Source organism: Microplitis mediator, chromosome 8 (assembly GCF_029852145.1).
Source record: "Microplitis mediator isolate UGA2020A chromosome 8, iyMicMedi2.1, whole genome shotgun sequence".
Lineage (NCBI taxonomy): Eukaryota > Metazoa > Arthropoda > Insecta > Hymenoptera > Braconidae > Microplitis > Microplitis mediator.
This window is the reverse complement of record NC_079976.1, coordinates 3,467,736-3,492,779: the sequence shown is the minus strand read 5'-3', so window position 1 is coordinate 3,492,779 and position 25,044 is coordinate 3,467,736. Positions and strand designations below refer to the sequence as shown.

The following is a 25,044-nucleotide window of genomic DNA, read 5'->3' as shown; positions in this document are numbered from 1 at the left end:
TTCGTGTCGTTTTATATATTTTTTTGCTTTCGACCAATCACGTTACGAATAGTCTCACATAATATATTATATTTCATCTAAATTTTATTATAGAATATAAAAAATCTTTAACTTCTAACTCGTAATTGTGGTCGAGTGGATAACACTCTGGTTTCCGGACTCGAAAGATGACCAGTCATCGGGTTCGAATCCCACAGGTAATTATTTTTTTTATTTTATTGATATAATGCATTAACATGTAGAGTTCGTTCTATAATTTTAAATTTGTTTGGTGTCTGCTACATTACACTCATGATTGAAAATTCTGATTGGTTCCGATAGAAAGTATGGGAATTAAACCGGACCAATCGGAACACTTTTGACGCGCTTTTAAAATTCCAGTTGACATTGAATCGGTTTCAATAAATAAAAAATAAAATACTAGTTTAAATACAAACAGAACTAAAAAAACAAATTTATTTAAATTAATCAGTTAAAGAACTTCAATACATATATTTTTTTAAACATACTTATATATAAGCCTTCGCACCAGTAGTTTTTATAGCTAAACTTATACATTAAACGATAAAAATTACAAAATATCTAAACATATACAAATAACTGATAATTAATATCTAATATATTAATAAATAATTAATATATTACTTTGGCAAAAAATAATAACAATTATTTAAATAACTAAACACCGAAATGTTGAATGGTAAGTAATTATTAAATATTTAATTGATATATTTACAGATAACTTAAAGTAGACCAAGCATACATAATATATATATGCATATTTATTATGTAGCTTTTTTAAATTTTATTTGTACTAGTCGAGTCGATTTAATTGAGACTCAAAGGAGTGCATTAGAAGTATCACGAGATTTTAAAATTATTTATTACGATAAATGAAATTTATAAGTTATGAAAATTAAGGAAGCGGCCAAGGAAGTCCTGAGAAGTCTACGGGGCCACCAAGACCAGCGTCTGCTTCCAAGAGACTCATTATGACGGCCATGGCTGCTTCATCGCTTCCATCGGTGGTCAAGGGGTTTGGAGATTCACTTATGGTCGTGTCTCCCATCATTTCCAACATGTTGTTATCACTTGATGTGCCTGAAATATTTATTCGGTGAGTGTTAATTCACAATGATCCTGAAGTTAACAGACATCTCATAATTTTTTGAATTTTTTTCCAAACGATAAAATACAAAAAAATAAAAAATAAAAATGTGCACATATAGAAAATTTTAAAAATTATAAGTGCAATTTTTTTAAATATTTTTTTTTTATAATTTATGATTAAAAAAAAAATCAAAAAAAAAAAAAATCCAAAAATTATTAAACGTCGGCTAACTTCAGTATCGTTAATTCACATACAGAAAAAAAGGATTTCTCAGCACAAGTAATTTTTTGTACAGTAGAACCTCTATAACTCGAACTCCAAGGGAGAGGCAAAAAAATTAGAGTTTTAGAGGATTTCGAGTTAGGCAGCAGGAGCTGTCGAAATTGATGTGCATTGCAGTGAATCCTAACTAAGTCTAAAGGTATGATAATTTTACAATCGCCAGAAAAACTGACGTCAGCTATAAATTCCATTACCATTTCGTAGAACTGGTGATCTTAATAAGATACTTACATACGTAACATATGTATGTATTCGAGTTATGGAGGGTAAAAATGTACAGAAATTGCTTGTAGGGACGCACTAATTATTTCGACTTATAGAGGGTAAAAATTTCGAGCAACGGAGGTTTTGGGGCTTGAAGGGAAGGGGATGAAACATTTCTTCGAGTTTAGGAGGTTTTCGACTTATCGAGGTTCGACTTACAGAGTTTCTACTGTAGTATGAATTCATGGTGCAAAAAATTTCTTGGAGCGAGTAAAAATTTTTTGCGCAAAGAAATTCAATTTTTCTGTGCACTGTTGTATAAATTCAAATTAATTACCTTGATCATTAGACATATTTAACGAAACACTAGATAAAACAGTATTAAATGCGGGTGTTAGATCATTAGGTTCATTGCCAATGCTAGACCGAGTTGATTCACGATCTCTCTCTGAAGATGCTGCCGTTGAGATCTAAATAAATGAATAAATATTAATATTAATATCAATATTAATTACTTTTAAATATTTAATACAAAATTATTACCTCTACTTGACTAGAGATTAGTCGTCCAAGACTAGCGTTGCCTGTAAATAATTATTATTTATTAATATTCTTATACTGTTCCCATATTTTATATTTTATCAGTACAAATACATGACTATTTATTTTTTTTTAGTTATTAAAAAAATTCAAAATATTTTCCACGATGAAAAATATCTAGACCTAGAGTAGTCTAATTAAAAAAAAGTTTATAAACACTTACTTTGAGTAAAAAAGTCATAGTTCTCTTGTACATTAGAGTTTTCTGATTCATTCCTGCTGTTTTCTTGAGTATCAAAACTGTAAAAAAAATAATTTAATGAGAAATAAAGTAAATAATTATTTAAAAAATTAACAAACGTACAAAACAGCTGAATTTTTAGCAATAAGATATTCAATATCTTTAGTCCATGGGTTTTCAAAAGATCTCCACTCAGACTGTAGTCTTACAATACTAGCACCTTTAGCTTTAAATCGATAAACCTGTAAAATAAAATCAACAAATAATTAAAAATAATAATTATTGTACTAAAAATAAAGTAATTACTTGTGTCGTAACACGTTCTGATGATTTTAATGCCGCTTTGTGAGACTCCGCAAGGTGAGGAATATCGTCGTGATGGTAATATTCATACATACTCGTTCCTAAAAGTTCCTGCGGTAAGAAACCCAACACAATCGTCGCCCTGAATGAAAAGTTTTTGCTCTAAAGAATTTTTCTTTCATCATAAAAAAACTTTTACATTAAAATAAAATATAAATAAACAAGTACAGTGAAATAAACAAAGAAAATCTTTTATTTATTATTGTAAAATGTATTAATAAAATACACAAGCGAACCTTTGGTCGACAAAAAGAAATTTTCCATCGGTAGCATGCCGTGAAACAAATTCGATGGTCCTCAATCTCGGCGAGCGCGATGAATTAGAAGTGAGAGCTGGCAAACTTGGTTGAACTCTTCCAACAGCAACCAGACAAGATAAATTGCATGCTTCGCCATCACTTTCGCCTTCTGGCTCTTCCAAACATAGTTTTGCTGGTGCCCAGGACTTTAAATAACCGGTACACTGGATAACACAGTATTTCCAGTCTTAAAATAAACAATTATTTTTATATCATTTTAAAATATCGAAGTATTTACTGACATAATTATTTAATTAAATAAACTAACCAGTACTTTGTTGTTTTTTTCTACGGTGGCAACCAGTCGCAGCATCAGTTTCTTCTTTAATTTGAGATTCAGATGAGTTTTCAATTATTTTCCTCTTCATGCGACAGAAAAATGATCTTCTTGCGCCTGGACACAGCCTTGAAACATCTTGCGGTACGTCAGTCTTTACCGGAAGCATCGCTTAACATAAATGTTAATTACATTAATTTAACAAATTACATTATTAAATATCTACATACTTAAAACGTCACTTAACAATTTATATGACAAAAAAAAAACAAAGATTTTTTAGATGCGCGTTAGCTTTCGCGGAATTTGTTGGCAAATGCCAAGTGCGCAAAACTTTCAGCTGACATTTGCACAACTTGCGATTACTCACTCAATTTATAATATTTAGTTTTTTTTTACAATGTATATTTATAAGGTAATAATTAGTTATGACTCGGATTAGATAATAAATATATATATGAGTGATTTAACTTTATTATGAGATACTTACTTCTTGCGTCAATTAATCTTTCACGCGGACTTAAATCTGATGAGGATAATTGCTCTTTAACTTTCGCTACGTCCTTTGGGTGTAAGATGTCAAACCAGCTTTGACCCAATAAGTCATCCTTTAAATTAATTTTTAATTAACAATCAATCTAATTACTTATAATTTATCATGCAATTTTTTAAATATATACTTGAGAATAATTAAGTATTTCGGACACAGATTCTGATACATATAAAATTTTTCCACGGTCACATCCGACCACAAACAAAAATCCATCAGCAGCCTGAAAAAAATTTGAATCAGTATTTTTCTTATTATTGTACTGGTCTATAATGCCTTCGTAAAATTACTTATTGCTTACAAAATTTATATACCTGTCTAACAAGACTGGGTCTGTTACATTCGAATGTTTGCCGCGCTAGCCTAAGGCTCACGCGGCAAATTTCAAGCCTCGTACATTTAAAACTAATGAGCGCATGTTAATCTGACTCAGTTCTTTTTTTTATTCATCTCGTTACTTGTCATAAAAATTATATGAGACTGAATAATAATTTTCGCGCAAAAGACTTAATAAGAACTCTTCATAAAATATAAAAAATATGAAATAATCAAGCTGTTTTATTGTCGATAATTTAATATGAAAACCTAATAAATATGAGATTGCGTTATATGTTGTCTTCTGAGGATCAAAGTAAAAAAAATTTAATGATAGTATGAATTATGAATTAACAACCTCCTTTACATTGACACGGTTCAACGAGTGCAATTATATTTTTCATTAAAAACATACATTTATAACCATAATTTGTTATCACAACAATCTAGTACTCGGCATATTATTTATATATCTCGCAATCTGAGCTACAATATTGTAATATATGTAGTTGAAAAAATGCGAAACATTAAATATATTTAAACAAATCCTATTTCTTCCTGATATTTCGTAATCATATGATACAATGTACTGTGCGATTTAAAATATAAAAAAATTTCAGATCACGGGTACAGTATTCAGTGTTGGTATTTTAAATCAAGGATTTAAATCTGGTATGTCTGGGTGTGGTTCGTGAAACCAATATCCTGAGACCTATGTCCGTGCATATAATACGTGATATATATAAATATATATACCGGCTATAAGAGAATGTGATAAACGTGAAAGCCTTTTAGATTTGAATAGATAACTGTGCGTTTGTTTGTAAGACAATTCACTCGTTCATTCATTAATCCAATTCGACATTAATAAATAATTAGATAAAATAAAAATTTATATAAATATTTTTTTAAATAAATAATTAATTAATTAATTAATCAAGGAGTAAATTAAAATATAGTATATATTTGTTATTGATTACATTTAAATGATTAAAAAATCTAAAATGATTAAAAACTTGAGTATAAATCATGAACGTCGAGTTACACTCGAGTGAATTGACCTCAGAGCTCTAGTCGGTGGTTAAAAAAACTTAAATCGTGTGCATAAGTTTTATATTAAGTCTGCTGTTGCATTCACGAGACTAAAGACTGGCTGATACTTTTATTAAAGACCCACGCGTACTGCTATTTGCTGTACGTAACACTGAGGTAATCGTTTTAAGAGAAAGGGGATAAAGAGTCAGTAGGTAAAACAACCGAGAAAGGGTCATAAAAATTTATAAATACTTCGGCATATACATATAAATATATATACTACTCTGTAATAAATAACCGACTGATTTTATAACAGTTTAATACTCAATAATATCCATTTAAATATTTTTAATTCCACTTTTCTCAAGATTTAGGTGTGAAGGTAAACAGAAAAGTTATTTAAAAAGCCATAAAAATGTTCAAATCCCTTCAGTAAATAAATTTATCGAATGGTCAAACCTATCGGTGGCTACAATTATTGTGCAGATTTTAAAAATTTTGAATTTACTATAATTTTTACTTCAGTTACTCCGTTTGTTGATGGTTTGATATGCAAATAACTTTTATAATTAATTGGGTATTGTCAGTATATTGGTAAATAAATAGTTTATGTGATATATATGTACGAGTAAAGGTAAAAGAGCATAATTGTTGCGACAGGTCAAATGTAACGTGTTGTGTAATCGTTAAGTTTCAAGTCTCTGTCGCGATGAAGTCTTATCGATGCATATCATAAACCACAGTCACAAATATATATACCAACTACATAAGGAATAACTTGAAGTACAAGCTCTTATGAGGGTCCTTACTGCCTACAAAGTACCCTACTGCTTAAACTTTCTTGATATACCTCCTTAAATATTTTATTTTATTTTATTTTATTTTACTATACAAAAAAATGATTTTTTAGCGCAAAAAATTCCACTCGATCCAAGAAAATTTTTACTTTACTTTTATCCTAAAAAATTTTCTGCTTTATGAATTCAAAACGAAAATTTTCTTGAGGTGAGAAAAAATTTTCTGGAGCAAAGAAATCATTTTTTTCTGAGTATTTACTATTTTTTAAAAAAATAATTTACCTGTAAGATGAGGGTTTTTAATTCTTGATCACTAAGAAATGCCGGTTTATAATGACCCTCAGTATAAGTTGTAACGGCACCTAATATTGTTTTGATATGTTGTACTGCCATACGTAATACAGTTAATTTATCTAATTTTCTAGACATTGCATGGCACATTGGTATCATCGCTGATAATTCAGTAATATAAGTATTCATTTTATCACGTCTACGTTTTTCAATTTCGCTGTGATTTTGTCTGGAACGTAAGGAAGTAAGTATGTCAATAAATAATACTAATAATAGTTATTAAAATTAATAAATCAATTTTTTCAAATTGGTAAAAGATAATATTTTAAACCGGATCGGCGTTAACGTCACAAGTGAAGCCAACTTGCGTTAATTCCCTCGAGTCAAGGTAGGTCAAGGACAGTGTGTCACCTTTCTATGTACTTTTTGCATACTATTTTATTTATCATTGTGCACGTCTATTACATTTACAAACACACACCACTTAATTATTGAATTACGCTTGACAATTATAATCTTATACTTTTGTAAACATTTTATTTACGTTGATTTTTTATAAACTTTCTTCTTGATTGTTTACTTAATGCGGACAATAAAGAAATTTATACTCACTTCTTACTGTCAGCATTCGTACGAACTGATTTAGTATCTTCTGTCGCATCTTCTATCAAATCATTATCGTCTCTATAACAAAAAAAAAATACAACCATTTTTTTAAACTTTTTTGTTTAGTTTTTAAAAAAAATTATTTAAAGGCGGCAATTTAAATTTTTTATAACAGAATTTTAGCATTGAAAAAAAATTGGACAGAGGCTCGAATATTTGACATTTATATGACGTAATTATTATAGTGATAATAAAAATTTGATTCATAAATAATTAAAAAAAATTAGTAATTAATACGGAAACGGCGGATTGTATCAGTTTAAATTTTACAAATTTTTTATATTTAAATAAATTAATAGTTTGTAAAAAAAATGCTTTCACAAATTAGTAGTTTGAATTTTTGATAATAAATTATGAATAACAAACAAAGATTTATTAAATCATAGGTAACAAGTTCATGAGTAAATTTGATTCATATGGCTTCTCAAAAGCAACTACACTTCATTGATCTTAATATATATATAACATATAGGTGATATTTCTTAAAGTAAACGAGTGATGTTGTATGAGTTACTGGTTTAAGCGCGACAATTTCCCATAGGGATTTTGTTATCCCTTTGATCCGTAAACTTAGTATGATTACTTTAAACTAAAAAATATTTGTAAATATTTTTCAACACTGTAAAAAGAGCGGTGTTAAAAATGGACTCGTTTTAACTCCGCCCGGTGTAAAAATGAAATTACACCAGTGTAGGAGGAGTAATACATCGGTGTTAAAAATACCGGTGTTAAAGCGGGGTAACCGGTGTAAAAGCGGGGTAAATTGCGTCCGCTTGGAGTATCAACTTTAAAGATTATAAAACATAAAAAATGTCAGTTCTCTATGAAAATTAATAAAAAAATATCATTTATCAACAAGTATAGCTCGGTCGACAATTATCAACAAGATCGCTAGATCGAGTAAGCAAAAATATTCACAAAATAAAATATTTTAACACCAGTAAAGAATATCTGCACCGGCGGCGGTGTTATTTTAACACCGGTCTAGAATATTTACACCGGTGGTGGCGTTATTTTAACACCGGTACAGAATATTTACACCGGTGGCGGCGTTATTTTTACACCGCCTTTGAGGGTAAATTTAACACCGATAATTTTAACACCTACACCGCTTGGACTTACCCCGGTGATTTTTTACAGTGAACCATCTAAACTATTAACTACATAATTAACTGGTTAATTAATAAATGAATTAAAAAAACTACTTACTGACACGATATTTTTCTTCTCTTCGTCAGAGGTGCGCCATCATCTTCTGGAGTAGTGCATTGAGTATCGATAATTTCACGGTGATGATGATGGTGATGGTGATGACGATGATGGTGATGGTGATGGTGATGATACGAGTTACTCTGAGTCGGAGACAGGACAGGCTGGGAGATTTGCATGGTACGAATATCGGGATGCGTAAAAGGTTCAATGCAACTTTTATCATATTCGGCCAAGGTTCCGTCGACCCTGGATACTTTAGCATCACGTCTGGTACAATTGGTACTGCTCGTACTGACGCTCGTTGCTACTGATACTAATGCGTGTACTGTCGTGGTTGTTGTTGTATTTACGCTGCCAATTATTTTTTCACGATCAGCCGGGGAATTATTTTTAATATTCGATTGGTGCCGGTTAAGTCTTTCTGGTGATAATGGAGTACCTGTTGCTGGAGTTGCTGTTGGTGCAAGTGGTTCTCCAGCCTGTATATCATTATTTCCAGTACGTATGTCACCAAAGTAAACACTTGCACACGAGCTAAATATTCATTAATTTATTAATTATTGATTTTTAAAAAAAATTGTGATGATTAAATTTTATGATCCTGAAGTTAGCAGGCAATTAAAAATTTTCGGATTTTTTTTTTCAACAAATCAATTACGAAAAAATAAAAAACAAAAATATGCACATGTAGAAAATTTAAAAAACTACCGGTGCATTTTTTTCAAATTTTTTTTTTTTATAATTTACCGTCTCAAAGAAAATCCAAAAATCACTAGACGTCGGCTGACTTCAGTATCATTCAATTTTTAGTTAAATAAATAATAATATATGTAAATAATATATTTCAAGGTCCTCAAGTTGATGTACTGATGAGTCTGTTGTATGCGGTAATAATGATTGATACAAGTCGTGAGAGCAGTCAGAGTCTGAGTATAGTACATCGACGTTTATGTATTACTACAGTTGTAATAAATATAATGTAACAAGAAGTAACGAGCAACAAGTTCCGTGTACATCGTGTAATGACGCAACAAGCATAACCGACTTGTATTATTATTGTATATATTTAATTTATACACTTGATAATTTGACGAATCATCACTGATTATGCTCATACTTATCCAGTCTTTATATCATTTAATTTTTAAATATTTTATTTATTTATTCTAACATAAAAAAAATCATTTAAATCCCGATAAATTAACGTACTAGGTCAATTTTTTATATTATCGTCATTAATTATTTATAGATTCGTTGACTTGTCCGACGCCACGTAATTTTTATTTAACATTATAAGCAGTTACGTCTTATCATATTTTACACACGAGTCTTGATGAAAAAAAATTTAAAAACATCTAAATAATTATTATTTTTAAATTTCATTTTTCAGTCTAATTCCGATTAAGTAAAATCTTGATGTACTTTAATAGAAAAATTTACTGAATTATTTTATAATTGAGTAGTTTCAGTAAATGGACGATATTTTTCTGAAATAAAAATTTACTATCCATTAATCCATAACAATATCGCGGTTAATATAAAACAGTAAATCAACTTGAAGTAACTGAATGCGACAGTGCTCGGATGAATTGCATTGTAAAGTGTCTTAGAGTAAATTTAAACATGCATGGGCTTTTAACATATTTAGATTTCACTATTGTGATACCGATATGTCATGTAAGTAGACTAGGTAGCCAGTGATTTAAAAATATATAATTTGAATTGATATTTTTAAAAAAATTGTTGATTCGCATTCTGAAAATAATTCTAGATCTTAAAGTATTTATTCATGAGATTTAAATAATTAAAGGGACTTACTCTGGAAGAGAAGATAAATTATAGTAAGTCCTCGGCTGACTTTGATGCTGTCCCTCATCAGCATCTCCATACAATTGGTCATTATTGATGACCGTATTAGCGACCGGGTGGCAATGATGATCGGCACTGGTGATCCTCGGGCCCAACTCTTCGAGGGAAATGAATTCTTGAGGTTCCTGGGCTGCGTGGAAGAGCTCATTGTAGCTCTGGGCCATGTCTTGGCCCACCATTTCTCGATTATTGTCGTTGCAGCCGCGACAGTGCAGGAACTCGTCCAACTCCGACAGCTCGATATTACATTCTTTTATATCTTTGCTATTAATATCCTTTTTTATATCGATATCTATGTCGCAGGGATAGAGACGGTGAATTTGGGACAGCTGGAGTGATTTGCCTATACCGGAACCCTGACTCTTCGCGACCACCATCGGGTCCTCGATGAGTCCACCAACTTCACCATTTGCCAGTCTGCTTTCATCTACATCCGATTTAAATTAAAGCCTTTTTTTTTAAGGAAAAAAAAAAATTTTGATGATTTGCAAGTCTGCATTTATTTGAATTATATCCGCACGTGGAAAAAAAAATATTTATGCTAAAATATAACGAAGACAATCTTTGTAATGCGGATATAAAGTTGATGTGAGAGGCCGAGATTTGCGCAACGTCCGAAGTGCACTTTGTCGCTGGGTTATTAAAAACGTCTACAACTCTTCTATCCGTATAATTATCTAATCTAATATATATGCCGCAGCTTATCGATAAATACAGGCATTTATTTAAAAACAAAAAATCTCATAAATAAAAAAAAAAAAAAGCAAAAAAAAAAGTGAAGACAATTTTAATCGGAGTATAAATTATGGTGTTAATATAAATGTATTAAATAATAATCATACCGATGAAGCCGTACATCCAGCACGTGAAATTAGTAAGTGAGGCCGCATCGTTGTCACTCAACGATGGAAAAAGCTCGCGGCCTCCCTTGTTGTCAAATTTTTTAAAATCCAACGGCAATAACTTTTAAATATTTTTAAAATTCACAATTAATTATTGATCACAATATAAATTAAGTATTTAATAATTAATTCACTGTAACATATTATGAATGAATTAATAAATGAATAGCTAATTATGAGCACCAGTTCTTTCAATAAATAATGAAGTAAAAAAATATTAAATCCACTTCAGTATGAGGTATGTAAAAAACAACAATTGATGAAGCGGGAAATATTGCTCGGGAGTAGTGTGTCTAGTCGTAGTTTAAAACCAACTGATGTGAGTTTTAAAACCCACGTGGTCTACAATCGTAGCTATCACCACTACTCCTAACTTTGTGTACAATGTAATGTAACAAACACTAGGACGAGAGCTACAACTACAACTACGACTATGACTACGACAGCACTACATTCGTATTGTGTGATATCGCCTCCCGCGGTCTACTATTATTGTTAGTAGCTCGCGTTCGCGGTACCGCGGCGCAGGTGGGAGTGACTACAAACGTGCCCTGCGTACTCAGTACACCGGAGAGTGCTGAGGTGTACGGTACCCATCCTATCCGCAAATACACCACCCTCGAATACGCGAGGTCATTGGGATGACGTTCGTAAATGTACCCACCCCCTTATGTACTTGCATTGGATATAGATGTATATGTTGTTACGTACGTAGCCCGCCTCAAATCGCCACCCACTAAATTTTCCGCCACCTATAATACGAATATTTATAAAATTTTAATTTTTGATTTCTGTTAAATAAATATATAAGATGACGTATAAAAAATAAAAATTAAATAAAAGGATACTGTATAAATATCTTAAACATATATCGTTCCACATATGTACAAAGAATCCGCAAAAGTTTTCCCTACAATTGTCGATTTTTTTTTGTCTCTTTATATTTGTTTGTCAACATCTCATGTCAAACATTTTATACTGTACTCGATTACTTTTTTTATATTAAATTTTATTATTATTATTATTATACTGTAAAAAATTTTCGGAGAGAATGCGGAGCGGATTTTTTATTTATTAATCCCCTCCATAGTAAAATTAATTCCAGAACGGGTTTATTTTAACATTAAAATTTCGGATTGGAGTAGATGTGAATTAAAATTAAATCCACATCACTCCGAAATCACTCTAAAAAAAAAATCTCTTTTCGCTTCGTATGCGAAGTGATTTTTTTTAAACTCCGTAACTCCCAGTAAGTCTGAATTTACTTGAAATTTTTATGATACTGAAGTTAGCCGACGTCCAATAATTTTTGGATTTTTTTTTTACAATAAATTATAAAAAAAAAAAATATTTGAAAAAATTGCACTTATAGTTTATTAAATTTTCTACATGTGCATATTTGTTTTTTTTTTTTTTAAATTAAGTCGTTGAAAACAAAATTCGAAAATTTTCAACTGTCTGCTAACTTCAGGATCATAAATTTTTTACAGTTTATTATTATTATTATTAAAATTTATAATAAAATGATATAGGAAAATTTTAAATAATATAATCAATCGAGGTCACATATCGGATTAATTTACGTTGTGCATTTTGACGGTATTAATTAACGTTAATCAAACTAATCGGGGGAGATATATTGTAGTGATGGTAGTTGATGCAACCGTTTACCTCATGGACTTATCCCAATCATCATTATTGAGGTGCAGTGTACAATCGTTTGAAGTCACTGCTCACTGACGCTTCTCCCTTTCCATAAATGCGCATCAGTCATCCCTCTACGTCATCCTCTGTGTCTTGTTAATTTAATTTAATTTAATTAATTGCTAAATATAATATATTCAATACATGCAATAAGCCTTTAAATTTATTTTATTTAATTTATAAAATTAATATTAACATTATTTAATTAATGATTAATGTTAACTATTTAAATATCATTTTACAAATAAAAATAAACCCGTGAAATTTGAAACTTGAATTATCTCAGATGATTATAATCTTATTCTGTCTTAACTTTTATCCCGTCTGAATTCTCCGAGGTTTTCTCTATCAACAGTAGCATGTGATTGGTAAATTGATACCGGTCAGTTTGTGGTCGCAGGTTATCACATTCCAACATTCATTTATTTATTTATCTAATTTTTATTTTATACTCCATAGAATACAAAAATATGTAACTGCAAATAAAAATAAATTAGTGCGAGTTCACGAGCGCTATCGTTATCAGTAATTTTTATACTTTAAATAAAATCATAAATTAGTAAAATAATTTCACCTAATTATTTTATCGATTCAACGGCTAAATAAATATCGCGAATTAACCCTCGTCTTAGGTCATCTTTATCTCACAATTAGTATACGAGGCGATACTCAGAGTATCCGCTGTGTTCGCGACAGCAATAATTGGCAGTTAATTTGTTGTCTCAACGTCAGATTGTTCATTGAGCCGTGTCGCTATTCAAGGCTTATTAAAAAAAATAATAATTAAAAAAACAAACAATAAAATAAATAATCTTATTCAAGTTAAACTCAGTATCCGAGTCCTGTTCATCCTCAATTTCTAGTGAATCTATTAATATTTTAAACAAAACCCTGGGTAATTAATTATCAATTGAGATGTATCGCTGTCAGTTAATCTATACAATTATATATCGATGTATACATATTTAATATATTATATTACATAATATTGTAACAGATAGCGGGCACGAGCCATTCAACAATTTGACCCAATACAGTTATGTAAACTTTGTCTACAGACACTGCAATTGACAGATCTCTTCTCAATCAAACCCTTCTTTCTCTTTCTTCTTTCATTTCTCTCCTCCTCTTTCTCTCTTTTCATCCCTACACTGGCTTTTATCGCAACCCCTGTCCCCAACCTGCTGTCTACCTTAACTCGACCATGGGTTGTTGACTATACACAAAATATTCAAAAGCTCACGGTTATTAATTTGACCACTAAATTAACCAAATTTTATTCGTGATCGTAATAAATATTTCTCAAGTAAAGTGGACCTCCAGAAACTAGTGAACACGCAGAATAAAGACATTCAACTCTAGATTCATCCTCTGAAATCCTGTATGAAAATTTGCATTTGAATTCTCGTATTCATCTCTAAATTAATAATCGTATTAATTTATATGTTTATTATTTTTATTAAATAAATAAATATTAAATAATAATAGAAAAATTTATACTATCGTATTATTGATGATAAAGTGCATTGACGCGGCTTCTTTTAAACTACAATTGTGCATTTAAATGATTCATTGTTTTCAAGGTCCAGTTTCATCTACAAAATAAAATAATTAATAAATTTTACTTATTGATGTCAATGACCTTATTTTTTATTTTCATTTTAATTTTTTTATTTTGCACACTCCAGTGATTTTAAATAAAAAAAATTAGGTAATATTTTAATGAGGTACTTAATTATTTTTAAACAGGAAATATAGTTTTACAATAACAATTACAATCGATTGAAATAAGAAAGATATTGAAAGTGTAAATAATAAAAAAATGCGGGATCGGTTTGGTGGGAAAATGAGCGGATTTAAAAATCGTGGCTTTACTTATTTACTAGTGAGGTAACAACGCGCCGTTAGCAGTGTAAGCTAATGTGAGCGTTGGTGCACACGCTAGATATACGCAAGTGAACATATTATTTGTTGCATAAGACCTAAACTGCAAACGTAAATCTGTTACTACTACTAAAAAACAATTATTACTGGTTACTACTACCAGCTAGACTATTTATTATCATCATTACTGTTCCATAATCCATACATCTATAACATCAATACATTAATACCTCTACGTACTTCCCTATTTATTAATCAAACATCTTTAGTAAATTTCCATTTCGCTATTTAAATATTAAACAACTAATTAAAATTGCAATTACACTTTTTTTTCCTCATTAAAATGATTAATTATGATAAGTTAATTTTATAAAAATTTTATTAAATAAAATCGATGATTAATGACCCGGTGGATTTTTATTTTAATTTCGATACTTAAATTATTTAAAATATTGCGCGGTCACTTGGTGTTGCTAATTTATGACGGAATTGATCAATTTTAAATAAAATTATGTTACTTACATATATTTATACACATATATGTTCTTCAACTTATTCACAAAAAAATTTTGCATAGATTTATAAATATATCAGAAATTTCTTGTCAGTTTTACTCGAGGCTGGAGTTAAATCTGAAAAAAAAATTTGAAACGAAAATTAACGAGGAAATTTAGGAGCAGGGAAATTAAAAATTTTCTGTGTTTGAAGCTGATATTATTGTACCGAGTTATCAGGGTAATTAGTATACTGTAATTAAAAAAATTCATACGATTCCATTAATTACCTAAATTTTGTATTTTCCTGCCATCTTTCAATAATTTTAAGATTTTAATCAGAGTCATGAGTGTGAATGCAGCATGATCCTGAAAATAGCAGACATTTAACAATTTTTGAATTTTTGTTTTTCAACAAATTAATTGCAAAAAAATAAAATAAAAAATATGCACATGTAGAAAATTTAAAAGACTACAGGTGCAATTTTTTAAAATATTTTTTTTTTTATGGTTTATCGTCTAAAAAAAAATCCAAAAATTATTAGACGTCTGCTAACTTCAGTATCGTGAATGCAGCAGACACGAGACAATTTATAAATTTGAATTAAATAAATTAATTAATTACAATAATGAAATTTAAAATAAGCATGTACAGGTCTTGCATTTTTTCGAATACGCATTTTTAAATTTTTGTCAATTAAAACTGTCACCTACGTTCACACTTATTCAGAGTTTTGGTTTGCGAGATTATAAAGCCGGCCCAAATTTATTGCAAAACCGTCAAATCCGTCTCATGAATCGATTATCGTTAATTCAAAACATCGATTGTTCACATTTCGATAGTCGTGAACATTCGATATTATGACACTCGACACTTGTCAGCCGATTGACCAATTACTCAACTTGAATTCAAATATTAATTATTACATTAATAATTAATTAATAAATAAAATAATAATTTAAAAAATGAATTCTCTGTAAAATGAATTTAAAAATTAAAAACTGCCGCCCAATTGTGATATAATTTTTTTAAATGACAATAAATCAAGACGTGAATTATTTTGTGGTTATTTAAACAATTACTGGTATTTATAATTTATTTAAATTAAAAATATGTCATTAAACATAAATTTATATAAATTTTTTATTCATAATATTGATAAATTTGTTCCTAATAATTATAGGTTATCAATGGATCCAGAGTTCTTGGCAAAATTAATTCCTCAGACCAAAGAACAAGTAAGACCGGCCTGCAAAAAATGTGGGTACGCTGGTCATTTGACTTATCAATGTCGGAATTTTATAAAAGTTGATCCCAACAAAGAAATAGTCCTGGACGTGAGCAGCACCAGCTCCGACAGCGACGAAAATTACACGACACCTTTGACAGAGTTGCGGGAAAAAGAATTGAGGATGAAATTAAACGAAGCCAAGAAAAAGCGCAAAGAAAAAAAACGCAAAAAGTCAAAATCTCAAGACAAAGCTCGACAGTCCAGTTCTGATTCCGAGTCATCTAGCTCTGAGTCCGAGAAAGATAAAAATGACAAGAAGAAGAAGAAAAAACGTAAGAAAAAATCTAAACATAAAAAACATAAACGTCATCGCAAAGCAAGTACTTCATCTGATTAATTAATCAGTTAATAAATAAATTTTATGTATGTACATTAAATTAAATTTTTTATGCATTTTAATTCAAGTTATTTCTGTTTATTTATCACCGCCTTCCTTATCAGCTGAGTATTTAATACGCAGCTCCATCTGCATCCTGCATCAAAATAAACAAAATGAGAAATCAGCTGAGGTTTGTTTTCTAAAAAAAAAAGTGTAATCATTAATTTGATATTTTGTTTATTGATATTGATATTGATATTAATATTAAATTAGTGTACTGTAGTACTGAGAGTTGAATAAATAATTAATAATGACAAGACACGCAAGAAATTGTACAGCTGGTGCAGTTTACACTTATCATGAAAAGAAAAAAGACGCAGCAGCATCAGGTTATGGTACCAATAGCCACAGAATTGGTAAAGATTCAGTAAAAGGTTTTGATTGTTGCTGTTTGACTCTCCAACCATGTAGGAATCCTGTCATAACGTAAGTTTTAATAACTTTTTATTATATACCTCGTAATGATAAAATTATTCAACTAATTTTTTAGGCCAGATGGTTATTTATTTGACAAGGAAGCTATTTTGGAGTACATCCTGACCAAAAAACGTGAGTACACTAGAAAAGTTAAGGAATACGAAGCCCAGAAACGTAAAGAAGAAGAAAAAAATAAGGAAGAGACAGTAAATGATGAGTTAAAAAAGTTGGAGAATTTTTTAAAATGCGAAAAAAGTATCGTTACTGTGGATAAAACAAAAAGTGCAGAGGCATCGATATCCAACATGGCCAATGGTCGTGATAAAATGTTGCCCAGTTTCTGGATCCCTTCGAAAACTCCGGAGGCGAAAGCGGCAACGTTAAAAAAACCTGATAAAAATATTTACTGCCCTGTCAGTGGGAATGTTTTGAAGCTGAAGAATCTCATTCCTGTTAAATTTACGGAAGTCAAGGATCCTGATGATAAGAAATCTTTGATTGTCAAAGAAGCCAGATATATGTGCCCTATTACTCATGATATTCTGGGTAATAGTGTGCCCTGTGCTGTTATTAAAACGACGTGAGTATGATCTAGAGTAGACATGAGATTGTCTTTTTGTATTCGAGTATTTAATGGAGAGAATCAATAGTCATTTTTGTTTTTTTAAATAGTGGAGACGTCGTGACAATGGAATGCGTGGAAAAACTTATAAAAAAAGACTGGATTAACCCTCTAGATAATTCAAAAATATCAGAGGCAGACATTATTCCTTTGCAAAGGGTAATTTTTATCACAATAATTTATTATTTCTTCATCTTCTTTTTCTACTTGAAGAATAAATGATTCAAATCAATAAAAACTAAATTTGTCAGCAACAGTTCAAAGGTTTTTTTTTTATTGCAGGGTGGAACAGGATACGCTGCAGTCAATGACAATCTAGAAGGAAAACACGAAAGACCAGTCTTGCAAGCGTGATTCAATCTATTACATTCACTATTTAAATATGCAGTAACATAATTTATGTCAACAATAAAATATAAATTAAATTTTATATATATTTATTTATTCCATGCTCTATAGATTGAGTTAAATTAAAGATTGTTGATTTATTACTGATAAATTGATTCAAAAAACTAATTATCTAATAAAATATACAGAACAAAAGTTCTATTGAAGAAGTAATCAATTAATTACTTGCATCATTCATTTTAACTCTTAGGATTATCAATCAGTCAATAGAATTTAAACTTCAAAAAATGAAAATTGATTAATTCGAATTACAGAGGCAATTATAAAAATATATATCTACAAATAGTAGATACTTATATATAAATATATATAATCTATGAGTTTTTAATTAATAAAATTGTCAAAAATTTGAATTAATGACTGATAGAAATGCTCCATTGTCTTATGAAAATAAAAATTATGTTTTATTATAAAGAATTCATCAAAGAATTTTTATTATTTTCAAATAAAATCTGCAATAAAATTTTTGAAAATTCTTCACATGGATTCATTATAATTTTTGCCTGTCAGTATTTGAATTTTTTGAGGAAAATAAATAAATTTTCCTGATGACTGCTACTCTCAGTATCGTTATCATTTGAACATTATAAAAATTTTCCTATAATTAATTTTTTTTTACTAGATATATATACATATATATTCATGTACAGTCGATAAAGTCCGTACTTACCTTTGGAAAAAAATATTTGAAATATTTATCAAAAAATTTTGAGATATTTAATGATAAAGATTAAAATTGAATATTTAAAAAATTTGTCTATTTTTCAAATATTTCAATAATTATTTGAATTTTTAAAAATAAATTTTCAATAGTAATAACTGATGACAGCTTGATTGATAATTATAATTATTATCATCATTATTTTTTTTTTGTAATCAGTATACAAGTGGGATTTCGATGTTAATTTCCGGGAAATGACCTCAGTCACCTCATAATTTTACGCGTGCCATATCAACGTGTGTAGCAGTGCGTTTTGTTGTTGTAATTTATCAAACTACTGGTGAAAATTAAAAAAAGTTCAATAATCATTAAAAAGTATCATTACTTTTATGTAAAAATAAAAAACAAAATGAAAATTGATCGTGAGACCGGAGAACTGCTCAGCGAGAGTGATGAGGAACAGATGACATTTAATTACAATGACGTGAGTAGCGAAACTGGTGAACCTGAGATTGATATTCATGTCCACGAACATGAGCCACGGGGACGTGTACCATTTCAAGTAAAATAATTTAATTTATTTTAAAATAATTAATTAATAATGTCGGCATACGTTCATCAAAATGTTATGTTGGTTATTTTGTAACTTATAGATACCTAGAGAGATAAGAGAGGAATTGTTATCAAAGCAAGAAAAAAATTTAAGTGATAGACGTCTGAAAGATTTACTGCCGCCATGTGAAGGCACTTCGTTTGCTGAAATAAATCCAGTATTTTTATTTCTACCAGCGATTATTTATTTCAAATGGTTCGCGATCATGCTGATGATTTTCGAAGTTATTTTTCATGGGTGGTCTCATCATAAAAATAAAAGTCTCAATGATGTTTACTATCGCTCTCCTCTTCACGGGATTACCTCCGAGTATTGCGCAGTTTGTCAGTCGGAAACTCGTATGAGTCGTATTGGTAAAATGCAACAGATTCGTTTGCATAAATTTTTGCAGCAGTGCAATTACATGAAACGAGCTGTAACTTAATTATAAATTGACAAAAAAGTGATAGTTAAAATATTTAAAATTTTATTTTAATAAAATTTATATTAATCATTTACATATGTATATAAATTTATAATTGTTACTAATTTTTATTAAATAAATTAAAAACTTATATAAAGATACCCAGTACTTTTAATCTGTTTTACTTTAGAAAAAAAAACAGTTTATTTAAATTCATAAAACTAATTTAATTATCTATTATTTTTATTCTAATTAATAAATTAATTTAATTATTACCGCATTGATAAAATTTCTTTAGTTGCTAATTGTGATATATAATTAAAATCAGTAGCAAGGTGAGCTCGCCAGAAGCGACAGCGGCACCAGGTAAGAGCCGAATAATTGGGACTCTGGATACCGTGGAAAATCCGGGCGACAGCACGACCAGTAAAATTATTGTCTCTGTAGCTGGCGATCAAGGATCTGATGTCGGTGATAATTTGGGCTTCATTGGCTTTGTCATTTTGATTCTTCGATTCGATTTCAACGATGGAAAGTGGCGATGACGACTGGAAGTACTGACGGATTGTATTTTTTAATTCATCAGACTTGTGAATATTTTCTTCATTGAGTTCCTGGCAATCTCGGACACTTTGACAGCTGTATTTATTCATGACAGTGTGAATAATCTCCAGTTGCTGAAGCGAAGAAGTTTCTTGGGACTGAGTCCTGGATGCTAGGGCATCAAGAGCTTCGTCTAGCTCAGTGTCAGTCAGGTCACCTGGTGCACGGACTCTCAGTCCTAGTGTATCATATCTCACTGATATTGATGAGCGTTTGGGTTTGCCATTGGCAGTTGTCCATTCAAGATTTTTCAAGTGACTTTTGACGACGCCAGAGTCCCAGCCGATTGCGGCTGCTACGTCAACGACTGGGAATTCAATAGTCGTGTCATTGTCATGCGTGATACCTTTCTTACGATCTAGAGCTATCGCCATTGCGAGTGGTGGTGATGATTGCGCAGCAGCTTTAAGAGCTGGTGCTCCACTGTAGCTGGTTACTTTGGCATTGACGTAAACTGAGGAGAGGACAGTGATAAACTTTTTCGGATGTAGCTCGAGATAGCAGAGTAGAGTTGATATAGTTTCTTCAGATACATCAAGAAGACTAACTGTTTCATCAACTGGAATGGCCACCTCATGTCCAGGACAACGCTTGCCGCTGGTAGCACACGAGCAAGGGACGAAAATTTTTTGCAATAGTTTTCTTATTGTATGCCGGTCAACTCCGTTGGCATAAATGTGTCTTCGTAGTTCCCACTTGTCGCTATTCTCGCGAGGGTTGATGAAGAGATGACAGTGGGCTGGTAAATTATCGCGACCAGCACGTCCAACTTCTTGAACATATCCTTCAAAACTCTGGGGCATATTGTAATGAATGACTGATCTGATATCTAATTTGTTTATTCCCATACCAAATGCTACTGTCGCGACGACTATTCGGGTGTCACCTGACATAAAATATTTTTGAATAACTTTACGACGGCCCGCTGGCAAACCTGCATGATAAGCTTCTGCTATTGTTGATACTTTAGCTTTAGGTTTTGGTTTGTTGGTGTCTAGGTCTTGGAGAGACACGCGCAAGAGTCCAGCGATTCTTGTACACTCATCTCGCTTGGTGCAGTAAACTATTATTGAGTCGCAGTCTTTGAATCTCGGGCTACGGAGAAGACTCACCAGCGCTTGATCACGTTGATCGTCTTTGGAAATAGTCAGAGTTAAATTGTTAGGTAATGGCACGTCGCTAATTACACCGGACATGCCGTCGTGGATTCTCAGATGGTTGACGATACTCTCGGCGGTGGCTCGTGTCGCTGTTGCGGTTAATCCTAGAATTGTTTTAACGCCCATTTTCTCCATGAGAACTCGACAGACCATTAAATAAGACGGACGGAAGTTGTGTGACCACTGAGAGATACAGTGAGCCTCGTCGATACAAGCAAAAGCTATGGGAGGAAGTTGTCGTAGCAGTGACCCAAAGCCTGTTGATTTTTCACCAGCTACAATAGCTTCTGGAGACACGAGAAGTATGTCAAGATTACCATCTTTTACAAGCTCGATAACTTTTTCCCGTGTTTTCGGAGTCTGGCCTGTGTGCAGAGCCGCTGCGGATATGAACCCTGGTACTCCGGTTACCTGGTCGTCCATCAGAGACACCAGCGGTGAAATTACAAGTGTAATGCAGTGTGACCTCTTGGCATACAAGTAAGCTGGCAACTGATAACACAGTGATTTACCGGATCCTGTAGACAGAGTCACCAAAGTTGATTGACCAGAGAGGATTCGCATCACCGCTTTCTCTTGTCCAGGTCGGAAGCTCTTGTGTCCGAATTTGTTCAAAGCTTGTAACACTTCCGCTGGTGTTGGAATCAAAGTTCCACTGCCACTGGTAGAATACACAGGGTCGATAGCTCCATTCGCTGGAGGCAGCAATTTTTCTATCAGCTCCTGAGGAATTTTATGGCCGACAAACGGTTGATTCTCAGCAGGTTCCGTTTCTTCTTCAAAATCATCATCGTCAAAGTCATATGGACAATTCTCCAAGTCTTCTGAAGCTGTTGGTTCACTTGACTCTGCTGTTATTTTATCTTTCAATGACATTGAGGATGTCCGAGGAAGCTGATGAGGCCGATGAATATGAGCACGAGCAGCTTCTTGACTTGCCATCTGTTTAGCTTCCTCCAGAGTTGGATACTCAGACACATAAGTGTCATCTAGTGGCATCAACTCTTCGCTCTTCATAGCAGGACAGTTTCTAGAAATGTGATTACTTCCTCCGCATTTAAAGCACGTGTTTTTCTCGGCCAGGTCTGCCAAGTCCAGTGACCCCTCTCCCGAAGCTAATTCCTTCTTCTTATTCTTCCACTGATTCTTCTTGTACTTAGAAAAGTTGAACGACTTCTTTCCACGTGCGAATACCTTCTTCTTCAAATTAATTCTCACGAAATTTTCATTTATTTTCCCCGACGCTATTTTAGCTTCTAATTTTTCTTTTGCTGTCATTGCAGCCTTTGGTTTCGTTCGAGTAACACTCGCAGACTTTTCAGCGTCAATCGATTCACAAAACTCAGTAACAAGATCGCCGTTGGTATCTTGCGGAACGACGAACCGTGGAACTACATCTAGAGCTTCCACACCATAAATAGGAATCTCTGGGCTTTGCTTTGTCTTTGGAACTTTTCCCTCTTCATCATCACCATCATCAACGTCAATACCATCGTCATTATCATCGTCTTCAGTATATTTAACTTTCCGCCTGGTAGTCCGTTTAGTAGCTTTCCTGGTCGACTCACTAGACTTTCTTTTGACACTCCCCGGTTTTCTACCCCGCTTCTTCTTGCCTTTATCTTCAACCTTATGATCTACAACTGGCTCAGCCGGCGTCACAACTTTTTCTTTTGATAAATTCATTTCTTTAGCAGGCGGATTTGATTTATTTAAAATATTTTCTTCAGCTTCCAGCACTTGCTTAGCTTGCTGTCCCTGATCAACAACAGGACTGACAGTACTCTGCTTATTAAAAGGCGATGAAAAACTGAAAGTGCGATGAAGAAAATCTGTACGTGGTCGCTTGGCGACACTTGATAAATCTGAAGTAGTTCGCCTCCAATTACGAACTCTTTTGTTACGATTCTCCTCCTCATCGTCACTATTGCACACGAAATCATCATCAGATACTTCAGCTTGTGTACACTGGGGTGAAGAAAAAGTATTTTGTGTAGGGAAACTATTTTGAGTAGAAAAACTACTTGGGGTTTGAAAATTATCTTGAGTAGAAAAATTGTCTTGTGATTCTTGATAATTTACATCAAGTGATTCTATTCCAGAATCACTGACACCAGACAAACGTTTAGGGTTTCCATTAGCTTCAGTATCATCTTTAGAACATCTTTCTAACCATTCACTGTTTAATTTTCTATCAACAGTTACAGATTTACCACTGAGTACTTGTTGAATAACATTGATAGGTTGCGTCGTCACTTTTGTTTCTTGATTTACTATTTTAATAGGATCAGCGAGCAACAAACTAGACAAAACCTCAGGTGATTCAGCTGCCAGACTATCATTTAAATTATCAGCCTTTTCGTGACCAGATTTATTAAGACTTGACTTACTCTTAGATTTAGTCATAGAAAGTGACTTCCTGGGATTCCGTTTCGTGAAAGTGCTCGAGTTGAATTTTTTCTGTGAAAGCTGAAAGGATGAAGATTTTCCTACTATAATTTTGTTTTTCTTAGGCGCTTCGTACTCTTTGCTAAGATGATCACCCCAAGCACCATCGACATTAAGAGAGTCCACTGGCAACGTTGAAGATCCAGCTTTTGCGACTTCTGGAGCGATATTTTCAGTGTTAACGAGAGACTGAGACTCTGTTGACTTTTCAACCACTGACTTGTCAGGAGATTTAATATCAAATTGACTGACCGACGAGTCCAATGACAGAAAATCCAACGAGGATGAATTTATTGATACGTTTGATTCAACTTCATCGGAGAATGTTATGTCCAGCAACGTTTCCTCCAGCACTTTAGTCTTTAACTTCCAGTACATTTTGTACGACTCTCTGATGGTTTTGTCTGCACCTTTGATGTCATTCTAATAAAAAAATAAATATAATTAAATATATATTGTTGATAATAATAATTTATAAAATAAGAGTCGTGTAATATTAAAAAACATACCTTGGTAGGTTTCCGTCCATATTTTTCCATAAAATCACTTTCCCATCTTTTCATTCGAATTTTACATTTTAAATATTTATTATTTACCGCTGGATCGTCCAGTGAACTCATTTTTAATTCAAATTATTTCACTTGATAATAATATTGTTTTTATTTATTACTAATAAACAGCACGTTTAACTCTTCTTACATTCTATGAGGTTACGTAGCTTAAGAAATTGCGCGCGAAAATGTATATACCTATATACTGTAGTAATAATAACAATTAAAATTAAAGTGGTCCAGTAAGAGAATACACCTCGGAAATTGCCCCCACTACCGGACATTTATGAACTGCGCATGCGCACAGAAAAGTGGGAGAACATTTAGCACATAAAACATCTAGAGTGGGAGTAAAAACCGACGACACCCGAGGTGCATTCTCTTGGTGGGATGACAATACAAGTTCTAGTGGCGTCAATTATCGATAAGCGCTGACAGTTAGAGCGCATGG

General features: G+C 31.9%; 5 protein-coding genes and 2 long non-coding RNA genes across 9 annotated transcripts; 4 read left to right on the top strand and 3 right to left on the bottom strand.

Moving 5' to 3' along the window:
• Nucleotides 1-510: 510 nt before the first annotated feature.
• Nucleotides 511-11,624, bottom strand: LOC130673000 (basic helix-loop-helix ARNT-like protein 1). Its single transcript, XM_057477846.1, has 15 exons — nt 10,895-11,624; nt 10,002-10,479; nt 8,181-8,717; nt 6,918-6,989; nt 6,297-6,534; nt 3,998-4,090; nt 3,808-3,925; nt 3,309-3,488; nt 2,978-3,227; nt 2,685-2,823; nt 2,502-2,620; nt 2,361-2,437; nt 2,141-2,181; nt 1,935-2,067; nt 511-1,101 (listed from the first exon to the last, which is right to left on the bottom strand). Exons 1-15 carry the CDS (start codon nt 10,908-10,910, stop codon nt 917-919), a joined length of 2,676 nt encoding a protein of 891 aa, XP_057333829.1. The 5' UTR covers nt 10,911-11,624; the 3' UTR covers nt 511-916.
• Nucleotides 8,544-10,827, top strand: LOC130673001 (uncharacterized). The gene is made up of 2 exons (XR_008990811.1): nt 8,544-8,681; nt 9,033-10,827. It is a non-coding gene; the product is annotated as an uncharacterized LOC130673001 (long non-coding RNA).
• An 847-nt stretch (nt 11,625-12,471) lies between the features above and the next one.
• On the bottom strand, nt 12,472-15,780 carry LOC130672672 (uncharacterized). 3 transcript variants are annotated; one of them, XR_008990753.1, is made up of 5 exons: nt 15,327-15,503; nt 15,065-15,174; nt 13,233-14,253; nt 12,915-13,134; nt 12,473-12,780 (listed from the first exon to the last, which is right to left on the bottom strand). It is a non-coding gene; the product is annotated as an uncharacterized LOC130672672 (long non-coding RNA). The 3 variants fall into 3 exon arrangements; XR_008990752.1 differs by lacking the exon at nt 15,327-15,503 and adding an exon at nt 15,751-15,780 and having other exon boundaries at nt 12,472-13,134; XR_008990751.1 differs by having other exon boundaries at nt 12,472-13,134; nt 15,327-15,504.
• Nucleotide 15,781: 1 nt separating this feature from the next.
• On the top strand, nt 15,782-16,727 carry LOC130672671 (protein SREK1IP1-like). The gene is made up of 2 exons (XM_057477342.1): nt 15,782-16,121; nt 16,221-16,727. Exon 2 carries the CDS (start codon nt 16,228-16,230, stop codon nt 16,663-16,665), a length of 438 nt encoding a protein of 145 aa, XP_057333325.1. The 5' UTR covers nt 15,782-16,121; nt 16,221-16,227; the 3' UTR covers nt 16,666-16,727.
• Nucleotides 16,728-16,819: 92 nt separating this feature from the next.
• On the top strand, nt 16,820-18,402 carry LOC130672669 (nitric oxide synthase-interacting protein homolog). The gene is made up of 4 exons (XM_057477340.1): nt 16,820-17,133; nt 17,198-17,704; nt 17,797-17,905; nt 18,029-18,402. The coding sequence occupies exons 1-4, from the start codon at nt 16,958-16,960 to the stop codon at nt 18,098-18,100; spliced, it is 864 nt and encodes a 287-aa protein (XP_057333323.1). The 5' UTR covers nt 16,820-16,957; the 3' UTR covers nt 18,101-18,402.
• A 628-nt stretch (nt 18,403-19,030) lies between these two features.
• On the top strand, nt 19,031-19,984 carry LOC130672670 (uncharacterized). The gene is made up of 2 exons (XM_057477341.1): nt 19,031-19,377; nt 19,469-19,984. The coding sequence occupies exons 1-2, from the start codon at nt 19,225-19,227 to the stop codon at nt 19,850-19,852; spliced, it is 537 nt and encodes a 178-aa protein (XP_057333324.1). The 5' UTR covers nt 19,031-19,224; the 3' UTR covers nt 19,853-19,984.
• Nucleotides 19,971-24,786, bottom strand: LOC130672668 (ATP-dependent DNA helicase Q4). The gene is made up of 2 exons (XM_057477339.1): nt 24,552-24,786; nt 19,971-24,465 (listed from the first exon to the last, which is right to left on the bottom strand). The coding sequence occupies exons 1-2, from the start codon at nt 24,660-24,662 to the stop codon at nt 20,104-20,106; spliced, it is 4,473 nt and encodes a 1,490-aa protein (XP_057333322.1). The 5' UTR covers nt 24,663-24,786; the 3' UTR covers nt 19,971-20,103.
• Nucleotides 24,787-25,044: the final 258 nt, after the last annotated feature.

Bases quoted from the DNA above. Each gene is read 5' to 3' on its own strand.
- LOC130673000 (XM_057477846.1), bottom strand. The intron at 6,535-6,917 runs GTGAGTATAAAT...CTTACGTTCCAG, and splicing joins ACGAATGCTGACAGTAAGAA to ACAAAATCACAGCGAAATTG. The intron at 2,438-2,501 runs GTACGTTTGTTA...TTTTTTTTACAG, and splicing joins GCTAAAAATTCAGCTGTTTT to TTTTGATACTCAAGAAAACA.
- LOC130672671 (XM_057477342.1), top strand. From the start codon at position 16,228: ATGGATCCAGAGTTCTTGGCAAAATTAATTCCTCAGACCAAAGAACAA.
- LOC130672669 (XM_057477340.1), top strand. From the start codon at position 16,958: ATGACAAGACACGCAAGAAATTGTACAGCTGGTGCAGTTTACACTTAT. The intron at 17,134-17,197 runs GTAAGTTTTAAT...CTAATTTTTTAG, and splicing joins TGTAGGAATCCTGTCATAAC to GCCAGATGGTTATTTATTTG. The intron at 17,906-18,028 runs GTAATTTTTATC...TTTTTATTGCAG, and splicing joins ACATTATTCCTTTGCAAAGG to GGTGGAACAGGATACGCTGC.
- LOC130672670 (XM_057477341.1), top strand. From the start codon at position 19,225: ATGAAAATTGATCGTGAGACCGGAGAACTGCTCAGCGAGAGTGATGAG. The intron at 19,378-19,468 runs GTAAAATAATTT...TGTAACTTATAG, and splicing joins GGGGACGTGTACCATTTCAA to ATACCTAGAGAGATAAGAGA.
- LOC130672668 (XM_057477339.1), bottom strand. From the start codon at position 24,662: ATGAGTTCACTGGACGATCCAGCGGTAAATAATAAATATTTAAAATGT. The intron at 24,466-24,551 runs GTATGTTTTTTA...TTTTTTTATTAG, and splicing joins ATGGACGGAAACCTACCAAG to AATGACATCAAAGGTGCAGA.